Genomic DNA, 27222 nt, shown 5'->3' with positions numbered 1-27222 from the left:
TATGCGTGGAAACTCACACCACACCAAGGCCTGAGTGTGGAACTCATGGCTAGTAAAGGGCCTAACAATTGGTATCCGAGTCCGGAAGTGGAAGCCCGACTCAAAGTCCTCCACATAGTCGAGAAGGAGGAGAATTGTTGGGACGGTTTCTCTCATATATGGAGAATGGTGAGGGTAGATGTTGAAGGTAGTTCCACATGAAAAAGTTGAGAGGAAATCCATAGGTTTATAATAGATAATGGTCTAACAACCTATTGGCTTAAACTTTTGAGTTGCGGATGGACCCGAGTCCGAAATAGGCCTGTGAATTTTTTCTAACACATAGAAGTAATAGTTGTTGTAGTTTCCCCTTGGTTGTAATAGGGAAACATGCTCCCTCGTGCATGTTTAGAGGATAATGAGCCCCAAGGGCTAGCTCCATCGAGATGTCATTGATATCTTGCGAGTCCATAGGGTACTGAAGATCACCTCATGAGTGCTTGTTTATCTTCTCAAGATATTTCCTAAGAAGATGCTTCTACGTCGGGAAAAACCTTTGTCCTCGAGTAACCTCATGGCTCTCAGAAGGAAGCCCAAAGTCTTGCATTAATTGATCAAGTCTAGGTACATGATATTTCGGATACTACACATGCACATATTAATTTGTTAGCTATGCTATAAAAAAATTTTAATTATCACCACTAAGAAATTCCTTTAGCATCAATTAGTATGTGAGAATGTATGTAAGCTGAATTCACGATATGTTTAATTTAGAAGGGTGAGCTTTTTGATTGATAGGCCAATAACTCCACCAAGTTTGTAAACCACACTCAATCCCATTTTTTATGTTGACCTAACAAAAGGAAATTTTTTGTCCTCAATCTTAAATTAATTTTTTCAATTTCGTCTAAATTCTTTTTTCTTTATTCAATATTGTCTTTAACGTAACATGGTAAGTTCACTCTTTATTAACATGTAAAGTACTTATGAATGAAAGTTATTGCTTAAAAAAATAAATAAAAACAAAAAACAACCGCCAGTACTCCGTAGGTCACCAATAACTATTCGGGATGGGGTATAGCTACCGGTGAGGGCCATTTCTGACATTGATATTCCAAACTATGACGTCAATGTCTTGGAGATGAGTCATTGGCAACACAACATCATCCGAGGTTATTAACCACTAAAGTAGTTGTTCGAAATTTCACCCAGTTGATGGTGGTACATGTAATGGAACCATAATATTCTATGTATTTGCTAAAACAACAAATTTTCCGATGCAAAATTAATTTTTATGGATTAATTAACATGTAAAGGAGAATGAGAATAAGAACAAAGGGATGGTGGGATAGCACATTGATCAGGTTGCGAGGAAACACTAGCCAACAATAGTCAATGAAGGTGGAAGTGTGATAGGATCAGGGCACCAGTCCCTCCCCTAGATTGCCGAGGGCCTTAATAAGCAATTACGATAGTTGAAGGCCGCCTTGGGCGGTGAAGGGGGCCACCTAGGGGTGGCAATTCGTGTCGTGTCGTGTTTATACGTGTCGTGTCTAAACGGGTTCGTGTCATCGAAGTAATAACCCGTACACGACACGATTATTAAACGGGTTAGGTTTTGGAAACCCATACACGACACGTTTATATCCGTGTCAACCCGTTTAGACACGTTTAAACCCGTTTATCGAAACGTGTCATAATAGGTACACGTATATACGACACGATTATAAACGTTATCAGGACATGTTAAACCAACTTGTTTATCCGATCAACTCAGTTACCCGGATACATTAATACGACATGTTTATCCAATTAACTCGCTTATCCGAACACGTTAACACGGCATGTTTACACGTTAACACGACATGTGTTGGATTGGATGAAAGAAAGGAAATGAAATTAGGTTAGGGACTTAGGAAGTTAGGATTACATGAGGATATTTTGATAAATCCAAATACATAAATGAGTTAATGGGTTACATGATTATAGTAACACGATTAAACATGTTTAAATAAACAGGTTTAATCGTGTTTAAATAAACAGGTTTAATCGTATATAATTTTAGCCATTATAATTTACCGAGCCAAATACTATTCACTCAATCAATTAAGCACTTATTATATTTAGAACTTAAATTTTTAACGTTCAATTTTCAGCACTTAAAAATAAGTCTAAATTAACACAACCTCAGTAGTATTCAGCGAGTTGTTATTTATTTATTTTTGAATTCTTTTACATAAGATCAAAGTGGACAAACCGTGAAATATTAGGAAAAATATTAAACAAAAAGAAATTAGGATGAAACGGAAAGCATTGAAAGGTTAGGGACCCAATTGAAAACACCCGCCCTCCGCCAACCCCCCGCCCCCACCCCTTATCGTTCTCCTTCCTTTATTTTCTGAACCAGCCGCAACGCAAGCCGTCTCCTTCCTGCCCGCTCACCACCTCACACGGCTGACGGCTGTTCCGGCGATTCTAAGGTTTGGCTGTCACCTTCCCGCTAAGCCCCCGTCTCCCCCTCGCTAATCGCGCTCTCTCTCGCCGGCGAGCCGCTGCCGGTCACTCTCCCTACCGAGCCTCTGCTGGTACTCCTTGCTCTCCCAGGCGGTGAGCTGCTGCCTCCACCTTCACTGAGTTCCGTCACTTTAATAGTATAATTTAGTGATTTTATTATTGTTTGATTAGCTGGTTGTGTGGCTGTTGGTTAAGTTGATTATGAAGAGATTAGGGATCGTTCATAAGTTACAGCTTGGGTGTTCGTCAAATGTTCTTTCATTGCTGATTTGGGTTTGTATTGTGAAATAAGAGTTAAACTAGACTGAATGAGTTTGATTGATTTGCAATCAGTGCCGATCATGCTGATGGCGATGCAATGCTGCGGAAAAGTTTCAATTTTTCAGTTGGGAATGAGAAGGAATTGCTGTTATATCTCGATTGATTTTTTGTTTTTGGCCCACCTCTGTTGATCGATTGGTTGAGGTTAATGTTTGCTTAGTTTTTTCTGTGGTGTGGTTATTGCAGGGATTTGTTTGACTCCAAAAGATGAGTTTCCTGTCGCAAAATATTCCCTCCAAAAGAAATAAACCCGATAACTCGAAGTTGGAGGAGTCGGACATCAATGAGCCCATTGTTGTGAAAGAAAACGCTAGCGAAGATGATGGGGAGTTGTCGGACTTGGACGTCTCAAGGACGAAGAAGAGGAAGAATGGGAAGGAGAAGGGGTTAAAAGAAGAAGAAGAACAAGAGATGAAGAAGCTGGAGAACTTCTTGTTCGGGTCTCTTTACTCTCCTGTTGAGTTTGGTAAGGAGGAAAGGGGTGAGGTTGAAGACAAGGCTCCGGATGATTCAGCTTTGTTCTTTGTGGATCGTTCTGCTGGCAGTATGCTCTCTGTTTACGAGGAGGATGGGGAGTTGCCATTGAATGTCGAAGAAGGGAGGGGGAAACAAAGGAAACCTGTTTGGGTGGATGAGGAAGAGGAGAAGGCCAGTATCAACATAGCTAAAGTTAACCGGTTGAGGAAACTGCGGAAAGAAGAGGATGAGAGCACTGTTACTGGGTCTGAGTATGTTTCAAGGCTGAGGGCTCAGCATGTTAAACTGAACCCGGGAACAGATTGGGCCCGACGTGATTCAGCCTTGAAGGGAGACGGCTATTACTCTGATGAGTCATCAGAGGAAGAACGAGAGGGACCCGTGGTTGTCGACAGCATCCTTCGGACGGACGAAGATCTTGTCGTGAAGAGCAGCGTAAAATTGTTGCCGGGACTTTTGGAGTACTCGAGGCTTGTGGATGCTAATGCCGAGGACCCATCAAGTGGTCCAATAAATTCAGTTCAATTCCATCGGAATGCTCAGCTGCTGCTTGCAGCAGGGCTAGACCGGAAGCTTCGGTTCTTTCAAATCGATGGGAAGCGGAACACAAAGATACAGAGCATCTTTCTTGATGATTGCCCAATCCGTAAGGCTTCCTTCTTGCCTGATGGGTCTCAGGTCATTGTTTCCGGCAGGAGGAAGTTCTTCTATAGCTTTGACCTTGTGAAAGCGAAGGTGGACAAGATAGGGCCGCTCGTGGGTCGCGAGGAGAAGAGCTTGGAGGTATTTGAGATTTCTCCCGACTCCAGCACAATTGCATTCGTGGGAAATGAAGGTTATATACTACTAGTGTCGTCCAAGACAAAGGAACTGATTGGGACATTGAAGATGAATGGAACTGTTAGAGCCCTAGCTTTTGCCGACAACGGGCAGCAGTTGCTGAGCTCAGGTGGGGACGGGCAGGTCTACCATTGGGACCTACGAACCAGAACTTGCATTCACAAGGGAGTCGATGAGGGCTGCATTAACGGAACATCTTTATGCACATCCGTTGATGGTGGATATTTTGCCTCTGGGTCGGACAGTGGGGTTGTCAATGTTTACAATAGGCACGAGTTCTTGGGAGGGAGTAGAAAGCCAATCAAGGCCATTGAGAACCTAACAACTATGGTGGACTTCATGAAGTTCAACAATGATGCTCAGATACTGGCAATATGTTCAGGCATGAAGAAGAACGGGATGAAACTGATACACATCCCATCGTTTACTGCATTCTCTAACTGGCCGATGCCAAACCAGTCCCTGGGATACCCGAGGTGTTTGGACTTTAGCCCAGGAGGAGGGTTCATGGCTTTTGGTAATGCTGCTGGGAAAGTGTTGCTGTATAAGTTGCATCATTACCACTGCGCCTAATTGCAATGAAGAGGGGTATTCCTAGTCATTCTGCAGCCCTAACATCGATTAATTGGAATGGAATTCGAATTACAGGTCACAGACTAAATTTTGCCCTGTAGCTCTAAAAACCATTAGCGGATGTCTTTCATATTTAGGTTTCAGTATTTACATGTTTTTTGTTCTGAACCGGAGCTGAGGAACTAAATTTTGCCATGTTGCTCCAAAAAGCATATCAGATGTTTGAGTTCCTTATATCTAGAATCGATATTTATATGTTTCTTCTGTATGAACGTCGGAAATTTCTTCGATGAAAATTTTGTTGTGAAAATAAAGCACTGTGCCTTTTAATTCTTGCGTCCTGTCAATGAAATTGCAAGAGGCGTTCTATTTTATTACCTATTCGACATAGACGGTCCATTTTCCTCTTGGAAAGTTACTGCTGGAAAATATTCAGTGACTCCACTTAAAATTAGTTCATCATATTATGTGTCAGTTAGAATGCAACTAATGATAATCATTGCCATGAACGAATATGTTGATAAACATGAAAAGGTGATGTCGCCTGTGCAAATATAAAGACCAATTGAGGTCTGGTGCAGCCACAGGATCGGATCGGCATGATTTGCACAATAGTATCTGGGACTTGGAAACAATCAAACTTCGCACAAGCGGACATCTACATATTGCATAAACAGCAAAATCTGCATCTTCCGTGTCTTATCTTTGCATAAAAGTTGGAATGCAACTAATGATAATCATTACCGTGAACGAATATGTTGATAAACATCGAAAGGTGATGATTCCTGTGCACATATAAAGACCAATCAACGTTTGGTGCAGCCACAGGATTGGATCAGCATGATTCGCATAATAATATCAGGGACTTGGAAACAAACATTGCACAAGCGGACATCTGCATACTCCATAAACCGCAAAATCTGCGTCTCCTGTGTCTGTGAACTTTGTATAAAGACCAAAGAGGAGGAAATGAAGGAAAGAGAAAATGAGAACTTTATTTAGACAATACACAACGAATTGAAAACTGCATGGGGGAAATCATCCCTATCCTCTTTTTCTATCTAGCCAGCAGTTCCGTATCTCCGTATGCTCAAGACTGTATAGTCGGTGCAGGATCAGAACAACTACTCAGTTGTAAAGTGGTTGATTTGCCCCGGCAACAGATTTTTCCGCTTCAGGCCACCAAGTTGAATATCCCAATGCTGAGGAGAATTCTTCTGTAGCAGTGTACTTCCCATTGGTCACTTCTGGCAACAATCTGCAGAAATAGTATCAGTTGTTAGCTCCAAGTATAAGGAATACATTGATTTGAGCTCTAGTCTACTACACCAAGAAAAAAGTGCCGTGGATATTTAGTTTGGAATGCAAAATAAAAAAGAAAATTTCAGCCTCACACATATTTCCTAGCGATGATTTGCTCGACTTACTTTCCCAAAACCTACTTGAACAAATGCCTAAATGCTACCTAGTTGAGACTGTACCGATGCAAGCTTTAATCAGCCATGAAAGTGGACAGCAAGATTATGTGGAGCATAGGAATTTCCCACCTACAAAATAGGTACAGAATCAAAATTCCAACCACCTTCAAAAATAGACCAACATACCCTTGTTTCCATCAGAATCCATACTTAGACTAGACCCCTGCTGCAGCTTTAGCCTCAGAATCCTTTCCCTGAGGAAAAATGGTAAACCTCACAGTCAATATTATGTCAATGATGAGATCCGTAAACACCACAAAATCAACGATTGCAAGTTCCGATCTAAAACTATTTATAATCAAGTATTTCTCATTATCATCAGGTATTGACTAGAATTCACTGGCCAAGGAAGTCGGGCTACATCATCACTGATGAAGAATTGCATAATGTAAGGCAGTGTAGGTAACCTCATTTCACAGATAACTATTACTGATAACTACCCCCCCAATGTAGAAGAGAGGCCCTTTCTTGTTTGGAAACCTTGCTTCCTAAACCCTAGACAAACCACTTGACTGACCTAACTGCCATTGGCCCAAGAACTATCATCAACGGTGACTTCCGCGGTTGCCCTCAGGGTAGCAAGACCAGAGTCCAGCCCCAAGAAGGCTTCAGTTGGGGCCCACTGGCTTTGATAGACTGACAAATAAGTCACCCAGCTAGCTTTGCCCAAAGTGTTGGCCCTACTTTGCTGGCTTCCACAGTTACGGGTATCTTGCTACAAATGTCTGCAACATTCCTATTATAACATGAGATTCTCTCAATTTATCCGGTAACGAAATTGATAAAGGTTCTCTACAATATTACCAGCAACATAACCACAGTAATGCACCAATTCCACCAGGTGCCATATATATAATACTGACAAGTCTCCTCATGTTATAGAAACACCTAGAAGCATTCCAATCACCAACATGGATCGCCCACTCACACTTACAGACAAGTTTGGTTGTCAATGAGTTTTAAAGCAAGAATAGAAAGAGGCCAAGGCTTCTGACAAACCTCAGGTGGAGAGCGATTTCTTATCTTCCGTGTGGGAGTCCTCATTGTGACAAATTCCTCTGCAGCTGTTGGATGAACACCCACTGTAGCATCAAAGTCTGCTTTGGTCAGACCAGCCTTAACAGCAACAGCAAATCCCTGTATGTTCGGAGAAAAATAGCATCATGATCTGAGCTGTGCGCTTTTCCTTTAATATGAAGAGCTCCCACTTGTAGTCAACTTTTTGGGTTCATTAACACTTCACAAGCTCATAGATGTCACCAAGTCTTGGCCAAAACATATGGAAGCAAACTCCAGGCTGTGAATGCCCCCACAAGAACATGGATCTATGTTTGTTTAAGACTTGTGAAGAGGCCCACAAATTTAGGAACCTCGCCTTAAATGAATGTGTACTGCTGGTATGTCGCAGTCTGCTTCATTTCAGTACTAGTTTAATCATTCCAATTTAGGAACTTATGAAATAGATTGGGCATATTAGACTAAAAAGCAACTGACCTGCACAATTTCAGGAGAATCTTCGCCGCACATGTGCAACCCAAGAACCTTGTTTGTTTTTGCACGAATTATGAGTTTCATGAAGACCCGGTCGGGAAGCCCAGAAAGAGTAGCCTTTAACGGCCGGAAGTTTGCTGTATAGATATCAACATCACCATATTGTTGAATTGCCTGTGAAAAAGAAAAAATCATTATCACTTCAACCACAAGGGGCAACGGCAGCTCCCTTAATCATGCCAATAAAATTGTCTACCTGCTCTTCAGTGAGACCAACTTGCCCAATCGGTGGTTGAGAAAATACAGCAGATGGAACAGCTCTGTTCCAAAACAAAAATAAATAAATAAATAAAGCTTAGAATAAGAACCAATCTAACAAATTGAGCAGTAATCTAACTCAAACATCAGCACAAGAAATCTCTACAAATCTTTCCCAGATCTATTCAATATACAAATGAGCATGCAACCCAATTTAGAGCAATGTGTCTGATCATAGAGAGGAAAGGGGGAAGAAACAACAGTAGAAAAGAATAACCCTCTCATTTGGTTGTAACACTATTGCAGCTTCCAATAAATCTGGCTTGAGAAATAAGGTCACAAGACCCTCGAAGTCAACATGAGGATTGATATATTCTAAATGCATCTCACTGGAGAAGAGGGGAGATAGAGGGAAAAAGAGCATCATAACCCAAGCAGTATAAGAGATGGCTATTGCTAGAACACAGATCATTATACCTATAATCAGGTTTTGTTGGTTCATTGAGAAAAAGCGTTTTTGCCAATGCACCTCCCTCCATCAGGGCAACAGGAGTCAAATTTATTCTATCAGTTACATCTCCAACTGCCCAAATGGAAGGGACAGATGTTCGCAAGAATTCGTCAACCTACAGTCACAAAAAGAATCAATGGGAAGAAACTGCCAAGAGGGGAAAACGAAAAGATAAAACAGAAATCATACCTCTATTGCACCATTTTTTGTCATTTTCACTCCAACTGACTCTAATCCTAAGTTCTGCAAAGCAAATATACAACGTACTGCTATTAGCCTATTACAAAATACAAAAGATTTTAGCCACAAAATTCAACTCTAATTGGTCAGCAACGAATAAACAGAAATGAGAAATGTGCTCTGGATGTGGAAAGATGAGGTCCCAGAGGCCAAATTGAGAACATTTAGAAATCACCAACATTGGCTGCTTCACCAAGTTACATACAGTTATTTTTCTCATCCATATTTATAGTTAGTATGCACTTCTGATTTACAATCCGAAACCAAATACAATTGAATTCTGTACAAACCTTGGTATTAGGCCTGCGTCCAGTAGCAAACATAACATGTGAGAAACCTTCAACTGTTCCTTTAGTTGTCTTAAGGGACAGTGAACCATCAGGCAACTTCTGAATTGCCAGAGGTGACTCCTCTGTATGGAATTCAATTCCTCGTAGAGACATCTGTTCCGCAACAAAATCCCTTACCTACATAATAAAATTGGAAAATGGATTTTGATATAGTCATTGGATGAATAATCCACAAACATTTGCAGTTTGCAAAACTTCTCACCTCTTCATCAAAACCTCTCAAAACCTTTTTCTGCCTTATAAATACATGGACCTCACTCGTCAAGCCATTGAAGATACCAGCGAATTCTAAGGCAATGTACCCACCCCCGATGATTGCAATTTTTTCAGGTTTTGAGGGCAAATCAAGTGCCGCATCAGAATCTATTGCATATTCACTTCCAGGAATTTCAGGGATAAAGGGTCGTCCCCCAACTGAAATCAGTATGTGCCTTGCTGAGTAGAGTTTTCCATCCACATCAACTGTGTGTGGGTCCACAATCTGTGAAAATACCAATAATAAAGATATATGAGATGGAAAAGTCTACAAATATACAAATATATATAATATTAAACATGATCCTGGTCAACATTTATTTGAAGGTATAAACTGAGCCATGTATTTTTCCTTTTTGAGAGAGTAAACTGAGCCAAGTATTGCCAGGCCAACTCCGGCACAATGCTCTGCTCAAAGCTTGATTGATTATCTTACTTTTAGCTCATCTCTTGTCATATTAAAGAGGCCAAGCTAAAATTCAAGTATGGTCGAGATTGGTCCAGCTTTGTCCCAAGCTTTAGATCTCAGATATGAAGGTAGCATTCATATTTTCCAAAAGCTAATCCTCAGAAGATACTCAATCAGGCTCGCAAACCTCTCAATCGAAGCACTATAAAGCTAGAGCACCACTTGCATACCAAAAGTTTGACTCAGACAGGAAAATTAAGTCAAGGTCAACTAGTAATAAAAACAAGCCTGAGTAACTTTCTTCGCATGTATTCCTAAAGCAACCCACCTTTCCACGACCTTCAATCAAAGTGACGCCAGCATTGTTCAGGATATTCTTATAGATACCAGTGAGGCGCTGCAACTCAGCATTCTTGTTAGCCATTAAGGTACTCCAATCATGCTTGGGCTCAGTCTCATATTTCCATCCAAAACCCATGCTCTCTTCAAATTCATGAGAGTATTTGGATGAGTAAACAAGTAATTTCTTCGGCACACAACCCCGAAGCACACATCTGCGATAGGAGTAGACTGATGAGTGTATACATACATATATATATATATTTAAAATAAACAGATTACCGCACACTTCAAGACATGCTTTGTGGGTTAAATTATATGATCCATGAAAAACTGAACGAAATACTGAAATCATATTCCTAACATTTTTCTCCCTCAACTGAACCATTACTCCTTATGAGAAACTACTTGGGTGTTACCCAAAACATTATCATTTACCTTCCATTCAATTGACTTGAAAGAAAATCTTAATGTGGATGTTATTTAATATCATCTAACCATCTTCCCCTGCCCTCCAACTCTACAAATCTCTGTTCTTTTTATCCAATTTTCATTTTTCGATAACCGTTCATCAATTGCAACAACTAAAAACTGATTTAACCAAATCCCGCATAAAACCAACCAAAACATGAATTTACTCATAATTACAAAGGCCAAACAACACATAGTCCTAGTAAGATATTCATAAGCACTTCCTTTCACCCTTAAGTCCTAAGCTATGCGAGCCTGTCAATTTTTTTCTTAAAAGAGAAGAAAAAAAATCAAATTTTTTCCCAAAACTTCATAGCTACAGTTCAGAAGCTTCAAAAAGCTTCTGCTAGAAAATCAGCACAACTAGGGCAGCGTACAAAAGCGCAAGTGCAACTTACGTTCCACCTACGCCGCCGGTGGTTTCGGAAGATATGGTGGAGAAAGGAAGCTCGCAGACAGCGACGGTGGCGCCAAAATTGGCGGCGAACCGGGAGGCGCGGACGCCGCCACTTCCGGCCCCGATGGTGAAGAGGTCGAAGTCATAGTGGCGGGGGGCAGAGGGGTCGGCGCCGTTGTCGGACTCCGCGCTGACGGAGAAGCGGCGGAAGCGGCGGAGGCGGCGGCAGCAGAGGGAGTGGGAGTAAAGGCTGGAAATTAGAGGGGCGGAAGGAGGAGGGAAGGGGATAGAGGAGACAGAGAGCTTGCGGGAGAAGAGGAGGGTTTGGAGGAGGGCAGGGGAGGAGGAGAAGGAGGTGGTCAGCTTCGGGGTGGTGAAGGAAATGGAGGTGGCCATCGCCGGCAGCTGGGGTTGGCAGAGGTGGGGATAGAAGGAAGTAAATGGCCTTTTTTTTTTCCCCTGAATTTCCTTTTTATTTTATTTTATCTTTATATATAAATAAATTATTATTATTATCTTTCTAGTATTCGAAATCCAATCGATTTTCACTAATTCAATTTGGAGATCCAATAAAGAGTAAAAAATTTTCGAATAAATTTTTTTATTAAAAATATTTAAATTCAAAATTTTATTTAAGAAAAACCGACAATAAATGCTTGAATGAACTCATTGGTTATAATCTTATCCTTAATATCTACCTCATCTATCTCCCACCAAAAAATTCATTATATTATAATAAGTTACCATAAAATAAAATAAAAAATCTCGTTTTCAACTTTCAAGTCATCTGTTTCGATTTGGGTTTTTCTTTTGATTCCGATTTGACCTGTGGATGGGGGAGCTTCTACCTCCGCCAGGTGGGGTAACCTGTTGACCGGATACACCCGGTCAACTGATTTTTTTTTTTTTGCTTTTGAACAATAATATGAAAGAGTGACATAAAAAAAAGCTTTTTTAAGGAATAATAAAAATAAATAATGCAAAAAATAAAAAAATTTGTTGCATTTTAAAAAATATAACACGAATATGTTTTACATATTACTATATCGAAAATTGGTTGGTCATCACATGTCAAGTAGCATAATATTAAAAATTTTACGAAAACACCAATACAAAATGCGTAACTTAATTAAAATTGGGGTAAATTGCACTGATGGTTTAAAATATTTTACAAATATTTCATTATGTTCCAAATTGTTTTTTCGCTACATGATAATATTAAATGTTTCAAAGTTGTTTCATGATGGTACAAACCGTCAACTCGAGCTTGAAGCCGTCAAGCCGATGCTGACGTGGCTACTAACGTAGCCGAAAATTTTTAAATAATTCTAATAATTTTAAAAATTTAAATTAAAAATAATTCTAAAAATAATTTTAAATTTTAAAAACTTTTAAAAATAATATTAAACTTTTAATTTAAAATTAAAATTTAAATTTGAAAATAATAAAAATAATTTAAAATTTAAAATAATTTTAATATTAAATTAAAAAAATTTATAATTTTTAAAAATTATTTTTAAAAATTTTAAAAATTATTTTTAAAAATTTTAAAAATTATTTAAAAACTTTTAAAAAATATAAATTTTTAAAAAATAATTTTCTAAATTTAAAATATTTTTTTTCTAAAGTTTTACTCTTTTTTGTATTTTTTGTATTTTTTTTACTTTTTAAAATTTTATTTTCTCTTAAATGACGTGGGGCATTATGATTGGTTCAATGTAACAAAAGTAACACATAGGACGTGCCACGTCAGCAAAATGTTAACGGCATTAGGGCCAATTGATGGTTTGTACCATTATGAAACAATTTTGAAACATTTTGTACCATCATGTAGCGAAAAAAACTTTTTGGACCATAATGAAATATTTGTAAAATATTTTGGACCACCAGTGCAATTTACCCTTAAAATTGGTAAACTTATCATAATTTATACTCGTGTTTTTGCAAAATCGAAAGGTTTTCGATAACAGAAGTACAAGAAAATGGTAAATTACTTCAAATTGGTCAAGATATCATTTTTCGAACTAAAAATTTTCGAAACCCGAAAGTTTTCTAATACACTAATATAAAATGTATGGTTAAATGCACTTTGCTTCTCGACTTATGAGGTGAAATTAGGTTTGCCCCCTAACTTATGAAATTTGGCAGAGTGTCCCCCTCACCTAATACAAAATATAGGCGATGTGACTTCCAAACCAAATTCCGGTCAAAATTCCGGCCAAAACAAGTTTTCCTCAATCAATTAATGCTATAGCTCCAAGAAATCTCAACTCCTAATTACAAAAACGAGGAACAACTACTGAATAAAATAATTCATGATTTCAAATTCCTCAGAAAAAAACAAGAAAATCAATTTTGACTTATAAATCTATAATTATGACGAATTTTCTTTATTCACTACATTATATATATATATATATATTTCTTTTCTTTTCTTTTCTTTTCTTTTTCTTTTTGCTGACCCGGATGTCCGAGTTTCGCCCGGTTAATCATCGGGGCTCTGTGAATCACAAGCAATCTAATATAATATTGTTTATTCGTCTAGTCTAAAATCTAGCTGAACACTTTACTCTTAAGTCCTATGTATTTCTAAAATGTAAAATATGTGATAATCATATTCAAATGAAAAGAAGCATATCAACAAATTTATGCTTGAATGATATATATATATATATATATATATATTATCATATATCGTAGAGTGTATCTCATAATTAGTTTTTAGGGGCAGAGGTGAACGTTTGGAGTCACAGGGAAAAAGAAGACCAATTGAATATCAGATTAATGATAATCAATTTTTGAAAACTTGTTTTGGCCGGAATTTTGACCGAAATTTGATCCGGGAATCACATCGTTTATTTTTAGATTAGGTGAGGGGGCACTCTGCCAAATTTCATAGGTCGGGGGGCAAACCTAATTTCACCCCATAAGTCGGGAGGCAAAGTGCATTTAACCTTAAAATGTAATATCTTAGTTAAAATGGTAAACTGTAAGACCCGGCACTTTTTCAAATATACATACCTATACATACATATGCTATTATATATATATATATATATATTATATGTGGCCAAAGAAGGAAAAAAAAGGGGGGGCCCACGTGGCCCTCTTCCTCTCCAAGAAACCCATTTCCACCGCCATTGACTTCTCTTTTTCTTTCTTGCTCTGTTTTGAGCGGGAGAGAGAGAGGAAGAAGAAACATAGTTAAAAAAAACAGAAAATGAGAGAGAGAGAGAGAGAGAATGAGAGAGAGAGAGGAGTGAGTTGAGTTGAAGAGACCCATTGGAGAAGAAGAAGAGGAAGAAAACTAAGTTTGGATTTTTTGATTTGTAAGTTGATTGTCTATGATTTAAACATTCATATTCACTAGGTTTGGCATAGGTTATGGCTCTTGTTGCCTTCATCTCAGCTTGTTCAGGTTTGAGAAGTGTAGTTGCTGTAATTTGGTTAGTTTTCTCCTAGTTGATGTCAATTGAGTTGGATATATTGGGAGTTAGTCTTATTTTGTTGTTGGAATGAGTTTGGTCACTCATATGAGCTTAATAATTCAGTCTTGAGGCAGGAGGCAAATTTCTTGATTGAATTAGTAGGTTTCTAATGTATATATATGTCTTAGTGGAAATGGATTATACTATCGGAAATTTGTATGCTCTTTGGCTAAATTGACTTGTTGTGATTGAGAATAGGGTATGTATGAAGTTGATTTGAGAATTTATATGTTGCTTTATTCCGATTAGCTTGTAATTTCGGGTCTCTTGTATTTATATTCTTATATGCATGTATGGCAGAATGTGTATGAGCGTGCTGGGAAAAAACACTTTAGAATCCTTTGATTTGTTTTACTTTGCTTGAGGATGAGTTCTTTGAATTTCATTCTCAGCCTTTTTACTAACTAGGAGATATGACATTTTTGAAAAACTGATTTTTGTTAGATCTCGAAGTCTTGGTGAGATATTTCAGCTTAGGTAAATTTATAGAATTTTAACATGATAAATTATATAATAAGGTTAGTTATTGCTAAGACAAAGCTAGTCACTGCCCCAGGATTATTTTTAGCTTGAATAACTTATTTATTGCACATTAATAACAGTTGAAACTAGTTAGGTTCCGAGGTTCTCAAGGATAGTTAAGTATGAATGAATTTCCTCTTTTTGGGTTCAAATACGATATTGTTTGTCATGAGGAATATATGAAGAAAAAGAAGATATGTTATAATTGTTTTCTTGCTACGCTTGTGACTTGTAGGAGCTGAAGAGACTGAAACTTTGTGTCCTGAAAGATTGACTTCATTAAATATTTTGGTAGTTTGGTGAGTACTCTATTCTCTTGTAAAATGATGTATTATAATTATATAAATTATTTAAGAAGAATATTGTGATAGTTAGAGATTAAGAAATGGGTTTTGCTAGGTTATGTAAAATGATTTGAGAGATGTTTTTGTTTGTGTTGTTGTCGTCTATTTGAGGTTATGTGATTGCTGCAAGAGCTTTAGCTGGTAAATAATTGTATGGAGGGTATAGATTGCTTATATGCTGATATAGGCTAAGTGATGGACTCTTACGTCATTAAATGAGACATGAATCGTATGGGTGTTTATACTAAGGAAAGTTACCGCTGAATTGATTAGCTGGACCCGGCGGAATAAAAAATGGGACCCGAATGGCCGCTGGACCCAGCGGAATAGAAAATGGGGTTCGAATGGCCACTGGATTCAGCAGAATAGAAAATGGGGCCCGAATGGTCGCTGGACCTTGCGGAATAGAAAAGGGGGCCTGAATAAAATGTACGGGATCACGATACCGTCTTAACTCATCGTAAGGAAATGCGACCCTATGGTTATATTAATTGGTCGGGTTGTATATTGTTTGTCTGGTCTGATTACTGGAGATGTGATGATTGTGCAATTGTTTGAGGTTATTTTGTAAAAATCGTATTGTTGCTAAAACTTCATCTGTCAATTGATTGTGTAGTGATTTATTATGAAACGCTAAATGAATGAATATTTGATGTTTATGCGATATTGACTATTAGAGAAATGGTTGGAAGAGTTATGGGTAATTGTTAGTGAAACTTAAATTTAGTTACTATATTGAATATAATTATTGTTATAGTATGTATATATATATATATATATATAGTATATGTGTGTAGGTGAGCTAGTAGTTGGATTAGATGTGATTGTGTTATTTATTTGAATATTTAGTTGTTATTAAATATTTATTTAATACTAATTCATTTTGTTTTGGATTATAGTACTCACTGAAATGCAGCTCACACGCTACATATATTTTTTAGATGAACCAAGAGAATTTTTTTGACATCGAGGATCAGTTCAAAGGACTGGGTAGGGATCTTAGTTATTTGATAAGGTACTCTTTTTGTATATAATGTTTTTCAATATGTTACGACCTAAAATTTTTGTTTAGTTTGGTTAGTGATGTGGTTGAGAAAAGGAAATTACTCTCTTTTGAGATGTATATACATATTAGAGCTTGTTGGATTAGCTATATATACACTTTTGGGAGTTTATGGAAAATCGATTTTATGTGAATAGTTATGTGATAATGGATATCGATGAAATATATGGAAAATTCTGTTGAAATTTCAGGTCGTGACATAAACTTAATCACATTTTGTATTGGAGTTATCGAAAATCGATTGCTTTCCAGAACACTAGTATAAAAACTAGTAACTTAGTTGAAATTGGTCATATTATCAAATTTTCTTCAAGCGTTAACACAATTCCAAAGATTTAGATAACAATAATACATGATGTGATAACTTAGCTAAAATAGCTGAATTTATCACATTTTGTATAGTGTTATCTAAAGTGAAATTGATTTCGATAATTTCAGTAAAAGATATGGTAACGTAGTTCAAATTGGGCAATTTATCAGATTATGAGCTACGACCATTGAAAATTGGAAGTTTTACGATAACCCATATTTAAGAATTGGTAGTATAGTTCAAGGCTAGTTATCACAATTTAAATTGGTCTTATCCCAATTCGAAAGTTTTCTAATAATCCCGGTATAAGATATGACAACTTAGTTCAAAATGGGCAAGCTATCACATTTTGAACTTTTATTATCGAAAATGAAAAGTTTTTCAATAACTCAAATACAAGATGGGGTAACTTAAATAATGCAACTTATCACATTTTGAGTTGCAATTATCCCAATTCAAAAGTTTTCTAATAACCTATAAGATGTGGTAAGTTAGTTCAAAATGGGCAAGTTATCACATTCTGAATATATGTTATCGAAAATAAACGTTTTTCGACAACCAAAGTACAAGATATGGTAACTTAGTACAAATGATGTAACTTATCACATTTTGAACATGTATTATCCCAATTCAAAAGCTTCTGATAACCCCAACATAAAATGTGGTACTTAATTCTAAATGGCAAGTTATCACATTCTGAACTTGTGTTATCCAAAATTAAAAGTTTTCCGATAATTCAAGTACAAGAGACAATAACTTAGAATAAATTATACAACTTATGACATTTGAAATTAGTGATATCCCAATTCGAAAGTTTTATATTAACCCCCAGTATAAGATGTGGTAAATTAGTTCAAAATGGGTGTTATCGGCAATGAGAGGTTTACCAATAACCCAAATGCAAGATTTGGTAACTTAGTACAAATAGTGTAACTTATTACATTTTGAACTGGAGTGATCACAATTCAAAAGCTTTCTGATAATTCCAGTATAAGATGTGATAATTTAGTTCAAAATGGACAAGTTATCACATTCTAAACATGTGTTATCGAAAATGAAAAGATTTTCAATAACCCAAGTACAAGATGCCGTAACTTAAATAATACAACTTATCACTTTTTGAACTGATATTATCCCAATTTGAAAGTTTTCTAATAACCCAAATATAAGATGTGGTAATTTAGTTCAAAATAGATAAGTTATTACATTCTAAACTTGTGTTATCGAAAATGACAAATTTTTTTGTAACCTAAATCCAATATTTGGTAACTTAGTACAACTAATGCAACTTATCGCAATTTGAACTAGTGTTATCCCAATTCGAATGTTTTCTAATAACCCCAATATAAAATGTGGTAACTTAGTTCAAAATGGGCAACTTATCACATTATGAACTTGTGTTATCATAAATGAAAAATTTTATAATAACCCAAGTACAAGATATGTTAACTTGGTATAAATGATGCCACTTGTGACACAATTTAAACTGTTGTTATCACAATTCGAAAGTTTTTAGTTAAACCCAGTATAAGATGTGGTAACTTAATTCAAAATGGGCAAGTTATCACATTTTGAACTTGTGTTATCGAAAAAGAGCAGTTTTTCGATAACCCAAGTGCAAGATGTTGTATTAGTACAAATGGTGTAACTTATTACATTTCGATGAAGAGCTACACAATTCAAAAGTTTTCTGATAACCCCAGTATAAGATGTGGTAGTTTAGTTTAAAATGGGCACATTATCACATTCTAAACTTGTGTTATTAAAAATGAAATTTTTTTCGCAGTTGAAGTACAAGAGGTAGTGACTTAAATAATGTAACTTATCACATTTTGAACTAGGATTATCCCAATTCAAATGTTTTCTAACAACCCCAATATAAGATGTGGTAAATTAGCTCAAAATGGAAGACCCAACAAACTCGGGTTACTATTCACAGCAGGGTCAGCCAGGTTACTTCCCACCGATGGATGATAGAAATGACGATTTTGCCCCTCCTCCTCGTGATCATGCTAGGTTGTTGATTTCGAATTTTCCTCATGCCGCGATCCTCCGTGCATCGCTTCCGGGACCATTCGGTTCACATGGCTGACTCGATTGTGAATAATAACTTGGGGTTTACTGGTTCTTCTTCTGTAATAGTTTCCGGGTTGTAGTCAGGAATGCTGTTGATGTTTTCTCCTGGAGCTGGTTGACCAAAACGGAGCGCTAAGATGTATTTTTTTAAAATTACAAATCAAAATCTAGAATAAAACTGAGACTTTTATGAAAACTTAGGTTATTTTTGTAAAGAAAAGAGATGATGATTAAATGATGTGCAAATTTGGTGGGTCCCATAAAGTCCATGTAGGCAAATAGACGAAAATCTTAACAAAATAGTAACGGAGGCCAAATCTTAGACGATTATCAAAACATATGGTTTTTTTGTTACAAAGTAAAATTTTGGATAAATTTGAAAATTTTTACAATATTGAGATTTTTTTTTTGTAATTTACCCAATTTATTACTTCTCATAATCCAACCTATTTTTTCCTTACAAAAAAACAATTTTTTTACTTATTAGTATGACAATAGTACTAAACGGATCAACAAAAACTTTTAATTATTGGGTTAATTATCCAGAAAAACACGACATTTGTATTTTTTCCTAAATATAGCACAACATTTAGAAAATAACATGGAAATGTACGACCTTTGCATTTTTTTTCTAAATATAGCATGACATTTAGAAAATAGCATAGAAATACACGACCTTCAGGTTTAGTTGCACATCTAACACGATATCAATTATCATCATATTGTAATGGTAACAACTAATGTGGAGTTAATGTGCGTAATACAACATGATTGGACGAGTAGACCTCACAGGTTTTTATTTAATTAAAAAAATTTTAAAAAATTAAAAAATTAAAAGAAAAGAAAAGGGGTTTCAGCTTAAAAAGAGGAAAGGGGGAGGGGGCCGACCATGGTGGTTATGCCGGTGACTACCATCTCCCAATTGAGGTCGTCGACCGCAGTAGGACCCCAATTATGTGGGTAGTGGCCATAATCGGAGTACCCATCGCCGGAATTGAAAGAGCCCCGAAATTATGGGCTTTTTCATTTCGGTGGTGGGAACCCCTGATTGCGCTCCCGCAATTTATAATCCGCTCCTTTCTTTTTTCTAAAAAAAAACTTTTTAATCTTTTTAATTTTTAGAATTATTTTTAATTAAATAAAAGTATGTGGGAACCATTCGTTCAATTATGTTGTGTTACGAGGTGCTGTTAGTAGTTACCGTTACATTTGATGAATAACTGACGTCGTATTAGAATTGCAACTAAATTCGAAAGTCATGCATTTCTGTGCTATTTTTTAAAGATCATGATATATTTAGGAAAAAATAAAGGTCATGCCTTTTTTGTGCAACTCTCAAAAGGTCATGCTATATTTAGGAAAAATGCAAAAGTTGTACATTTTTGTACTATTTTCTAAATGTCGTGTTATATTAGTGCAAATGTTGTGCTTTTCTGAGTAATTAACCCTAATTATTGGCTCCCTCCAAGTTAAATTGGAACAAGAAGCATCCCCCGAAAATTTCTTTATGCACATATATTGTCATAGGCAAGGTTCGCTTGAACAGAAGAGAGCCCAACCATGAAAGATAAAAAGAAAATAAAAAAAATCCTCAGCACTTCATTAATAATTATGCACTTCGAGTCACAATGGAGAAAAGTATATTAATAAAATTTACAACTTCATGAGTAACAAGACGATTGAATTAAGAAGAAAAAGGAATCTAATATATTGTCATCATGAAAAGTGCAACGATCAGAGTCAGGGTCCATTCGAACGGGACCTGCCTTCTCGGTAGACCAACTGCAGCGACCCTCGAGTAAGGTGGTTCACTCTGATGATCAATAGATCGCGACAATCTCTCAAATAACTAGTTTGATATATTTTCCAAAATACTATATGAATCAAATTTCTAGTGTTGATAATAGGCCAATATTAGTAAAACGATCAATAGTAATAAAAGGATCAACAAAAACTTTTAATTATTGGCTCACTCCAAGTAAAATTGGAACAAGAAGCATCCCCCGAAAAATTCATTATGCACAGATATTGTCATTAGGCAAGGTTTGCTTGAACAGAAGAGAGCCCCGCCCACGGAAAAAAAAAAATCCTCAGCGCTTCATTAATTAATATGCACTTCGAGTCACAATGGAGAAATATATATTAATAAAATTTACAACTTCTTCAGTAACAAGCCGATTGAATTAAGAAGAAAAAGGAATCTAATATATCATCATGATAAAAGTGCAACGATCAGAGTCAGGGTCCACCCGAATGGGATCCGCCTTCTCTGTAGACCAACTGCAGCAACGCTCGAGTGTGTCTGCACCAAAGAGCTCAAGTTCATATTCGGGTTTGGCCCATAGAGCATCTGAATCCCCTCCACATCGTCCATCGTCAGGTCGACCTTCTTTGTCATAGCAGTTATACTTGGATACATGACGGATTCCTTGAGCGAGGAGTGGTCGAGGCCCAACACATGCCCGATCTCGTGGATGGCCACAGACTCCAAGTCAATAGCCCGGGGTGCTCGGTTGGTCTTGAAGTCCACCGCCCAGTTCTCATCTGCGTCAAGGTGAAGATCCCCAATAGGGTACGGGAAGGCGTGAGCTAGTACTCCCAGTGGCCCATCGAAGGGAGATCCGTCCCCATGTTCCTCCTTGAAGAACCCAATCGCAACTTCCGCCAAAAGATAATCTGATGTCTCTTCGAACTTCACCGGGATCACCTCGGCCCACTTGGCGAAGGCCTGAGCGAAAGCCGCCCGTATCTCCTCCTGGCTGAGATAGTCGAACATGTCATCCGGGTAGAATGCATACTTTAGGGTCATTGGCTTCGACAAATTCCATATTGGCCTACCATCTAAGATCTTGTAGTTTTTGGTCACATGGAACACACTTGTTTCTGGGGAAGAGGGGGACTCGTAGTCGTGGATGTCCCTCACACTGCATCTCGGGGACATGAGTGAGGCAACCGTCTCTGGATCAACGCGTCCAGTTCCCTGTAGCCCTAGTCTTTTCTGGTACTTAAAAAGAGCAGACTCGAGCTCGACATCAAAGTCATCACTAAAGTTCGAACCTCTAGGCCGTGGCGCCAAATAGCCAAACCGGTGCAAGTATCTCTTGAGTTGCGACATGCCGCTGATCTTGCTGCCGAGGCCTGCATGGGAGAACTTGGAGAAGTCAAACCGCTGTGGTGTCGTGTTTCTGGTCCCATTTTTCACGTCTAACTGGTTCCGGGGTATGTTTCTAGAGCAAAGGCCGTACTGGTAGGCGAGGACGATGAGCAGGAAGAACAGGAAGTAGGAGCGGAATGGTTTGAAGGAAGAAGCCATGGTGATTGACGGAAGCTTATTATCAAACGTCGAGGAATGCAAGAGAATTAAGGGTAATTGGTGTGGCAGATTCTGAAGGTGCAAGTGTATATATAGAGGTTTTGAGGCCTTGGATAATCGAGATATCTGGCTTCAAAATTCAAGAGGACTTTCTTTATTGATATAGATAGATTTTCTTCTATCTGAATATTTATCGCATAATCTATAGGATACAATGTAGGAGTAAGTCTAGATTTTTAGGTTTACATGTAAATATTATTTGGTGCTCCTCTCAAGCTTCATGTATACATAATCGGATTGTCTCATCCACAGTGAAACAACAGTTTTTTTTCGGTGAAATAGTGAAACTCTTAAGATCCATGAGTGACACGGTTCATGTATTCTGAGTAATGGCCTTTGTTACTTGATGGCTAAGTACATAGAAGATATGCTTTCCTATTTAATCTATCTTTGAGTATGGAGAATATATCGAGATCCCTTCGAATTAGGTAACAAATATATTCCAGCTCTCTATAAAATTATAAATACCAAGGTAAGGCATCAATTTACTGTTTACACTCTAATTCCTCTCGTGTACGGCCCAAATTGACTTGAGTGTCACAGAGGAAAATCGGGACAACGCCCCCATCTTCCCCTTTTGGAGGTGGTTCGAGGCATATTCGTGGAGTTCATCGGCAATTGGGGAAGATGGGCATCAACTACAACTCACGTGGACTGCACGTGGCTAATTGAGAATTTTCTAGGTGCGTAACAAATTCTATAATATCCTCTTATAAACTCTGCTTTCTTTCCTTTTAAATTTTTTATGCTACTTTTAAGTAATCAACTCTTATGTAAAAAATTTTACAAAATTAATCAGATATATCAGTTGGTACACAAAGAGGGGAATTGAGAGACTTAATACAATAAATATTAGAAAGTTAATCGCTAAATCAGTTAGGCGGTATTGGCGTGCAGGTGCTACGTGGTTTCTATAGTTGTCTCTGCTACACGTCTGTTGACATCGAATTGACTGTTTCATATCTCATCATTCAATTGAAAAATCTTAACTTTTTAATTCTTCAGAAAGGTCCTGTTATGCTGATTCGAGATCTCAGACAGACAACATTGTTTTTGAACTGAGACATGTTTCTGCTACCCCTATTAACTTTGGAGAAAATTTTAGATGATCCCATCTCAAATGACATGGTGAGAAAGAACTAATAAGAATTTTTTAATGAATAATTACGGCAATTATCCGAATGATCAGCACCAAGTCCTTAGTTTCATGCAATTTGATTGGTGCTTCTTCACATCACGTGACGAGGTACCACTCAATAACTTCTCCTGACTTTGTGTTCTTTTACATTACACATTGGCAGGATAGAATTATAGCTCGGTTTCAGCAAGCAGAATATCAGGTTTACTTTCTAAGTTTTCCATTTGGAATTTCGAATTTGGGCTATGTACTTGAGATGTTGCGAGCATGCTGTTGGATGAATGTCGGTTGCTCGATTAATCAGATGCCGATTTGTGCAATTCTAATGCATGTTTTCATTGTTACGCGCAGAAACAACTTTCAGAATTACTAATCAAGGCTGCTAGTGATTATGGTGCCTTGACGGCCTCATTTTCTGACTTCCGATGGAGACAAAACTTCAAGGAGCCTCCTTCAGTTTTGGGGGGCATAGTAGTTTAATTGGCTACTCTTTCCATATCTTCACTGCCATTCCTTAACAATTCGACCGTTTTCTTGCATGCTTTCATATTGCCATTTGCATAATACTAACAGCTCTGTGTTACGTCGATGTCAATTATAATGCAGGAAATGCTCCATCCCATTCCCGTGGCTTTGGCTTCCTGCTCCCTATTCTTTGAAGCCATGTCAGTCATGAGAGAATCATTCGCCACGCTGCAGAAGCTGAGAGTGAGCCACTTGTCTGCCTCCATCCTGGCAAATTGGAACCGATCCTCGGAGCATGGATCGCATATCGAAGACTGCGGATATTACCCCCTCATCAATTATCACCTGAAGAACCTCTTCGACCTCAACCACCTTGGTCTTCATCAATTAAGGCAAAAGCCTGCCTGAACTTGGCGCCCATGGCGACTATTGAGCGGGACAATCAGATGGCAGTTTCTGAGCAATCACAGTTAATTTAAAGATGTCCTGGTCAGGCACTAGCAAGCATCCTAACACCAAGGTGCATGGTATCTTCTATTTTCATAGGGTCCTATCGGTTGGCAGGAAATACGTTCAAATGTTGTGCAGGGAACTCCGAGACTAAAATTTTGAGGTCGAGTTCTCCGGAAATCAAACTTAAACATAGAAAATTACAAGTTTTTCCATCCTTTTAGTTCTCCATTTTCGTACCGACAGTAAGTCTTATGGGCCTCCCTTATACCAAAAGCAGAAAATAGGTGCCTCAAAATGTTAGGAAGCTTCCGTGTCATGACATAAGTTGGCAGCTCCCATGAAATATTAATTGTTGTTCAAATCTTATAAGTTGGCTCTCATGGAAACCAAATTGTCAATTATGTAATCTTTTATAGAACATGACACTTCTCAAAAGATTTTGTTTAAATAAGAATTGCTATAATGAGAATTGAATGTGTGGAAATCATCATCTAACTCCTCAGGCTGCAAGGTCCATAAGTACAAACTGATTGATTCATGGAAGCACTTTTTATTGAAAGCACCTCATGATCATGATCAATCAAGTTGACTCTCAATAGAGAGTACTCTCAACCAATAGGCTAAGAGTATTATAACATATTTTATTAGCTTTGATTAGCAACTTCTTATAAGATATTATAATGATACACCAAAGAATAAAACTTAAATACTGCAAACATATGTATGATACAACAGATCACATAGAAGAGCAAACTCTTTGAAATTTTCTACTTGGATCAGTCAGAACGAAATTGAACAATATAGAAGGAAGGTAGAAATTTTTTAACTTAAAGGGACAGGCCTGACTCCTCGTCCTCATCGAGACCGGAAGTGTAGGTAAAGTAGAGAGCCCAGATGAGCCCGAAAACACCAAACAGGATCCACCCGAGAACGTTGTTGCTCAGGCCAAAGGGAAGTCCAGTCCCCTCGGTGCTCATCCTCTCGTCCACCAGTGCCATTGCAGGGCCTGACAGCATGGCAGCGGAGATGGCTGCAATCAGAGACGCGCTCATGCCCATGGTTGAGGTTCCGGCAGGGGAAGCCTTCCCATCCATGCTGCATCTCACCCTTCCCTTCATTACTACCGCCGGCAACCCTGCCCATGATGATGAAGTTCGAGTTCGAGTTCGAGTTATGACTGAGACGTGGATAAGTTTTTTCAATGAAAAACTATATAACTACGCCATTACCTGACAAACTTAACCCTCTTAGAAAAGACAGTTATGATTGTCGGAAATTTCACAAGTATCAGAATTTTGAAAGATGCATGCAGAAACTCAAAAGACCGTGCACTGTGAATAATCCTAATTAATTATTTAATTTAATTAAATTTCCAAGCTACTCTATATCACGTACGAGAGGAAGAGGAAGGGTAACCTCAAAAACTTCACAATAGTTTCAAATTCTAACTCAGGTAACATCGAATTATTTACATTTCGGATTGCGTGTACATACTTTCGATTACATTTTCTCACATTGAAATCGACGAGAGATCAGTCATATATATTGCATAACCCCTATATCGTGCTCGATCCGATCTTCCTTGGAGATCAATGTCGAGCTAACAATTATTAGAAAATAATTGCTGAATTAGGACTTGTCAGTAGTAGATCAGAGAAGGCAACGGACAAAGGCCAAGCAACCCGCCGGGTGACCATCAAGTAACCAAATCAATTACGATAACATCATAGGTGGAATTCAATCCTATTACATTTCACAAGTGAAGAAGCTAGGCAGATTACCAAGGACCGGGGAGGAGGTGACTCCCGACAACCTCCTCAGAGAGAGGCCGGCAGAGCGGGTGACGATAGAGGTCGGCACGGCGGTGGCGGTAACGGAGGCCATTGAAGCTCTTCTCTCTGATGGGCTGGGGAAGAATTGGTCTGGGGATGGATGGATGGATTATACGTGAGGAAAATTAAAGCTTACTTCTACGTCGGTCGAGAGAGAGCAATTATTGGCCATGTATCATATCAGACTATAGACTATCGAGCCACTCGTTTCCTGTCCATGCTATCAACTTATCTGAACCTGACCAACCACGTTCTTCCACGTGTCTCGTGATCCAATTCTGCCCCGTCAGCGGTCACATTGTCTGGGTCTATATGCCTCCGTGGAAGAGCATATTCCAGTCATCGTGGTGGAACGATTGGTTCTCGTTGCTGATGGAAAGTTCTGAAATATAATTTACTAAAATTAATTATGGAAAATTAAGGAGGCGTTTGATTTCAGAGTTAAAATAACTTTGATTTTGATTTTGATTTTGATTTTGATTGTGGAAAAAGACAAATGAGATGGTATTATAAATTTAACTTGGGAAACGTGTGTTTTTATTGTTTAGTAGGTAGAGTTAAAATCAAAATCACAATTCTAAAATCAGTTTCAAATTTCAAACTGGCCATAAAGAATTTGGGGGATCCTCACCGGAAATATAAAATACAAAATAACTAGATAAGGACCGCAAGAAACTTAAAGATAGAATTCTTAAAATATATAAACTTATTAATATCGTTAAATAATGTAAACTTTGATCCTAATATATATATATATATGTATTTTTTTATTAAGTTTGACGTAAAGTTAGGAATAAAAAAATCTAAGATTCCATAAACTAATTGAATCTTTTATTATTGTTTTAGTTTTATTATAACTAGTTGATACATTAGCGTTGTGTGATAACTACTTGTCAATTTTTGTATCACAAAAACAAATTATTAACACATTTGGAAGTATAATGAATATGAATAAATAATGATGTTACAACTATATATATCTATCGAATGTACATAATAGGCATATTGTGAATGAGTTAGAAGTCACAACGATGGCAAATAAGTACGTATAACAGTCTTATGAAAATGAAATAAGATACGTAGTAAAAGGTGATAAATTTGTATATATATAGTTAGGTACATACAAAAAGCAACAAAATCACGTACAAATTGCGTTTGGTCGACCAGATATAATACATGATAGGATTGCAAATCCTTATCCAGTATTTGGTGGTGATTTGGATAGGAAATTGAGGAGAATTGGACAAGATTACTG

The 27222-nt window shown here is 37.5% G+C and overlaps 4 protein-coding genes across 8 annotated transcripts; 1 reads left to right on the top strand and 3 right to left on the bottom strand.

The window, feature by feature from the left end:
* The first annotated feature begins 2362 nt into the window (after positions 1 to 2362).
* Positions 2363 to 5034, top strand: LOC116187564 (U3 small nucleolar RNA-associated protein 18 homolog). Of its 2 annotated transcripts, none has more exons than XM_031516343.1 (2): positions 2363 to 2564; positions 3001 to 5034. In XM_031516343.1, the coding sequence occupies exon 2, from the start codon at positions 3022 to 3024 to the stop codon at positions 4702 to 4704; it is 1683 nt and encodes a 560-aa protein (XP_031372203.1). In that variant the 5' UTR covers positions 2363 to 2564; positions 3001 to 3021; the 3' UTR covers positions 4705 to 5034. The 2 variants fall into 2 exon arrangements, with proteins under 2 accessions (XP_031372203.1, XP_031372202.1); XM_031516342.1 differs by having other exon boundaries at positions 2363 to 2586.
* A 536-nt stretch (positions 5035 to 5570) lies between these two features.
* On the bottom strand, positions 5571 to 11371 carry LOC116187563 (glutathione reductase, chloroplastic). Of its 3 annotated transcripts, XR_004152093.1 has the most exons (12): positions 10905 to 11299; positions 10025 to 10250; positions 9235 to 9513; positions 8973 to 9149; positions 8632 to 8685; positions 8409 to 8557; positions 7930 to 7993; positions 7677 to 7847; positions 7182 to 7319; positions 6333 to 6376; positions 6186 to 6251; positions 5571 to 5962 (listed from the first exon to the last, which is right to left on the bottom strand). XR_004152093.1 is itself a non-coding variant. In XM_031516340.1 (11 exons), the coding sequence occupies exons 1-10, from the start codon at positions 11297 to 11299 to the stop codon at positions 6338 to 6340; spliced, it is 1692 nt and encodes a 563-aa protein (XP_031372200.1). In that variant the 5' UTR covers positions 11300 to 11371; the 3' UTR covers positions 5571 to 5962; positions 6309 to 6337. The 3 variants fall into 3 exon arrangements, 2 of the variants coding, with proteins under 2 accessions (XP_031372200.1, XP_031372201.1); XM_031516340.1 differs by lacking the exon at positions 6186 to 6251 and having other exon boundaries at positions 6309 to 6376; positions 10905 to 11371; XM_031516341.1 differs by lacking the exons at positions 5571 to 5962; positions 6186 to 6251; positions 6333 to 6376 and adding an exon at positions 6450 to 6907.
* A 9547-nt stretch (positions 11372 to 20918) lies between these two features.
* LOC116188800 (metalloendoproteinase 1-MMP-like) lies at positions 20919 to 22028 on the bottom strand. Its single transcript, XM_031518271.1, has one exon. It carries the CDS (start codon positions 22017 to 22019, stop codon positions 20919 to 20921), a length of 1101 nt encoding a protein of 366 aa, XP_031374131.1. The 5' UTR covers positions 22020 to 22028.
* A 2734-nt stretch (positions 22029 to 24762) lies between these two features.
* Positions 24763 to 26172, bottom strand: LOC116189614 (photosystem II reaction center W protein, chloroplastic-like). Of its 2 annotated transcripts, none has more exons than XM_031519342.1 (2): positions 25917 to 26172; positions 24763 to 25270 (listed from the first exon to the last, which is right to left on the bottom strand). In XM_031519342.1, exons 1-2 carry the CDS (start codon positions 26017 to 26019, stop codon positions 24963 to 24965), a joined length of 411 nt encoding a protein of 136 aa, XP_031375202.1. In that variant the 5' UTR covers positions 26020 to 26172; the 3' UTR covers positions 24763 to 24962. The 2 variants fall into 2 exon arrangements, with proteins under 2 accessions (XP_031375202.1, XP_031375201.1); XM_031519341.1 differs by having other exon boundaries at positions 24763 to 25312; positions 25917 to 26139.
* Positions 26173 to 27222: the final 1050 nt, after the last annotated feature.

Source organism: Punica granatum, chromosome 8 (assembly GCF_007655135.1).
Source record: "Punica granatum isolate Tunisia-2019 chromosome 8, ASM765513v2, whole genome shotgun sequence".
Classification (NCBI taxonomy): domain Eukaryota; kingdom Viridiplantae; phylum Streptophyta; class Magnoliopsida; order Myrtales; family Lythraceae; genus Punica; species Punica granatum.
Note: the sequence above shows the minus strand (reverse complement) of the source record. Positions and strands in the feature narration are given on the sequence as shown.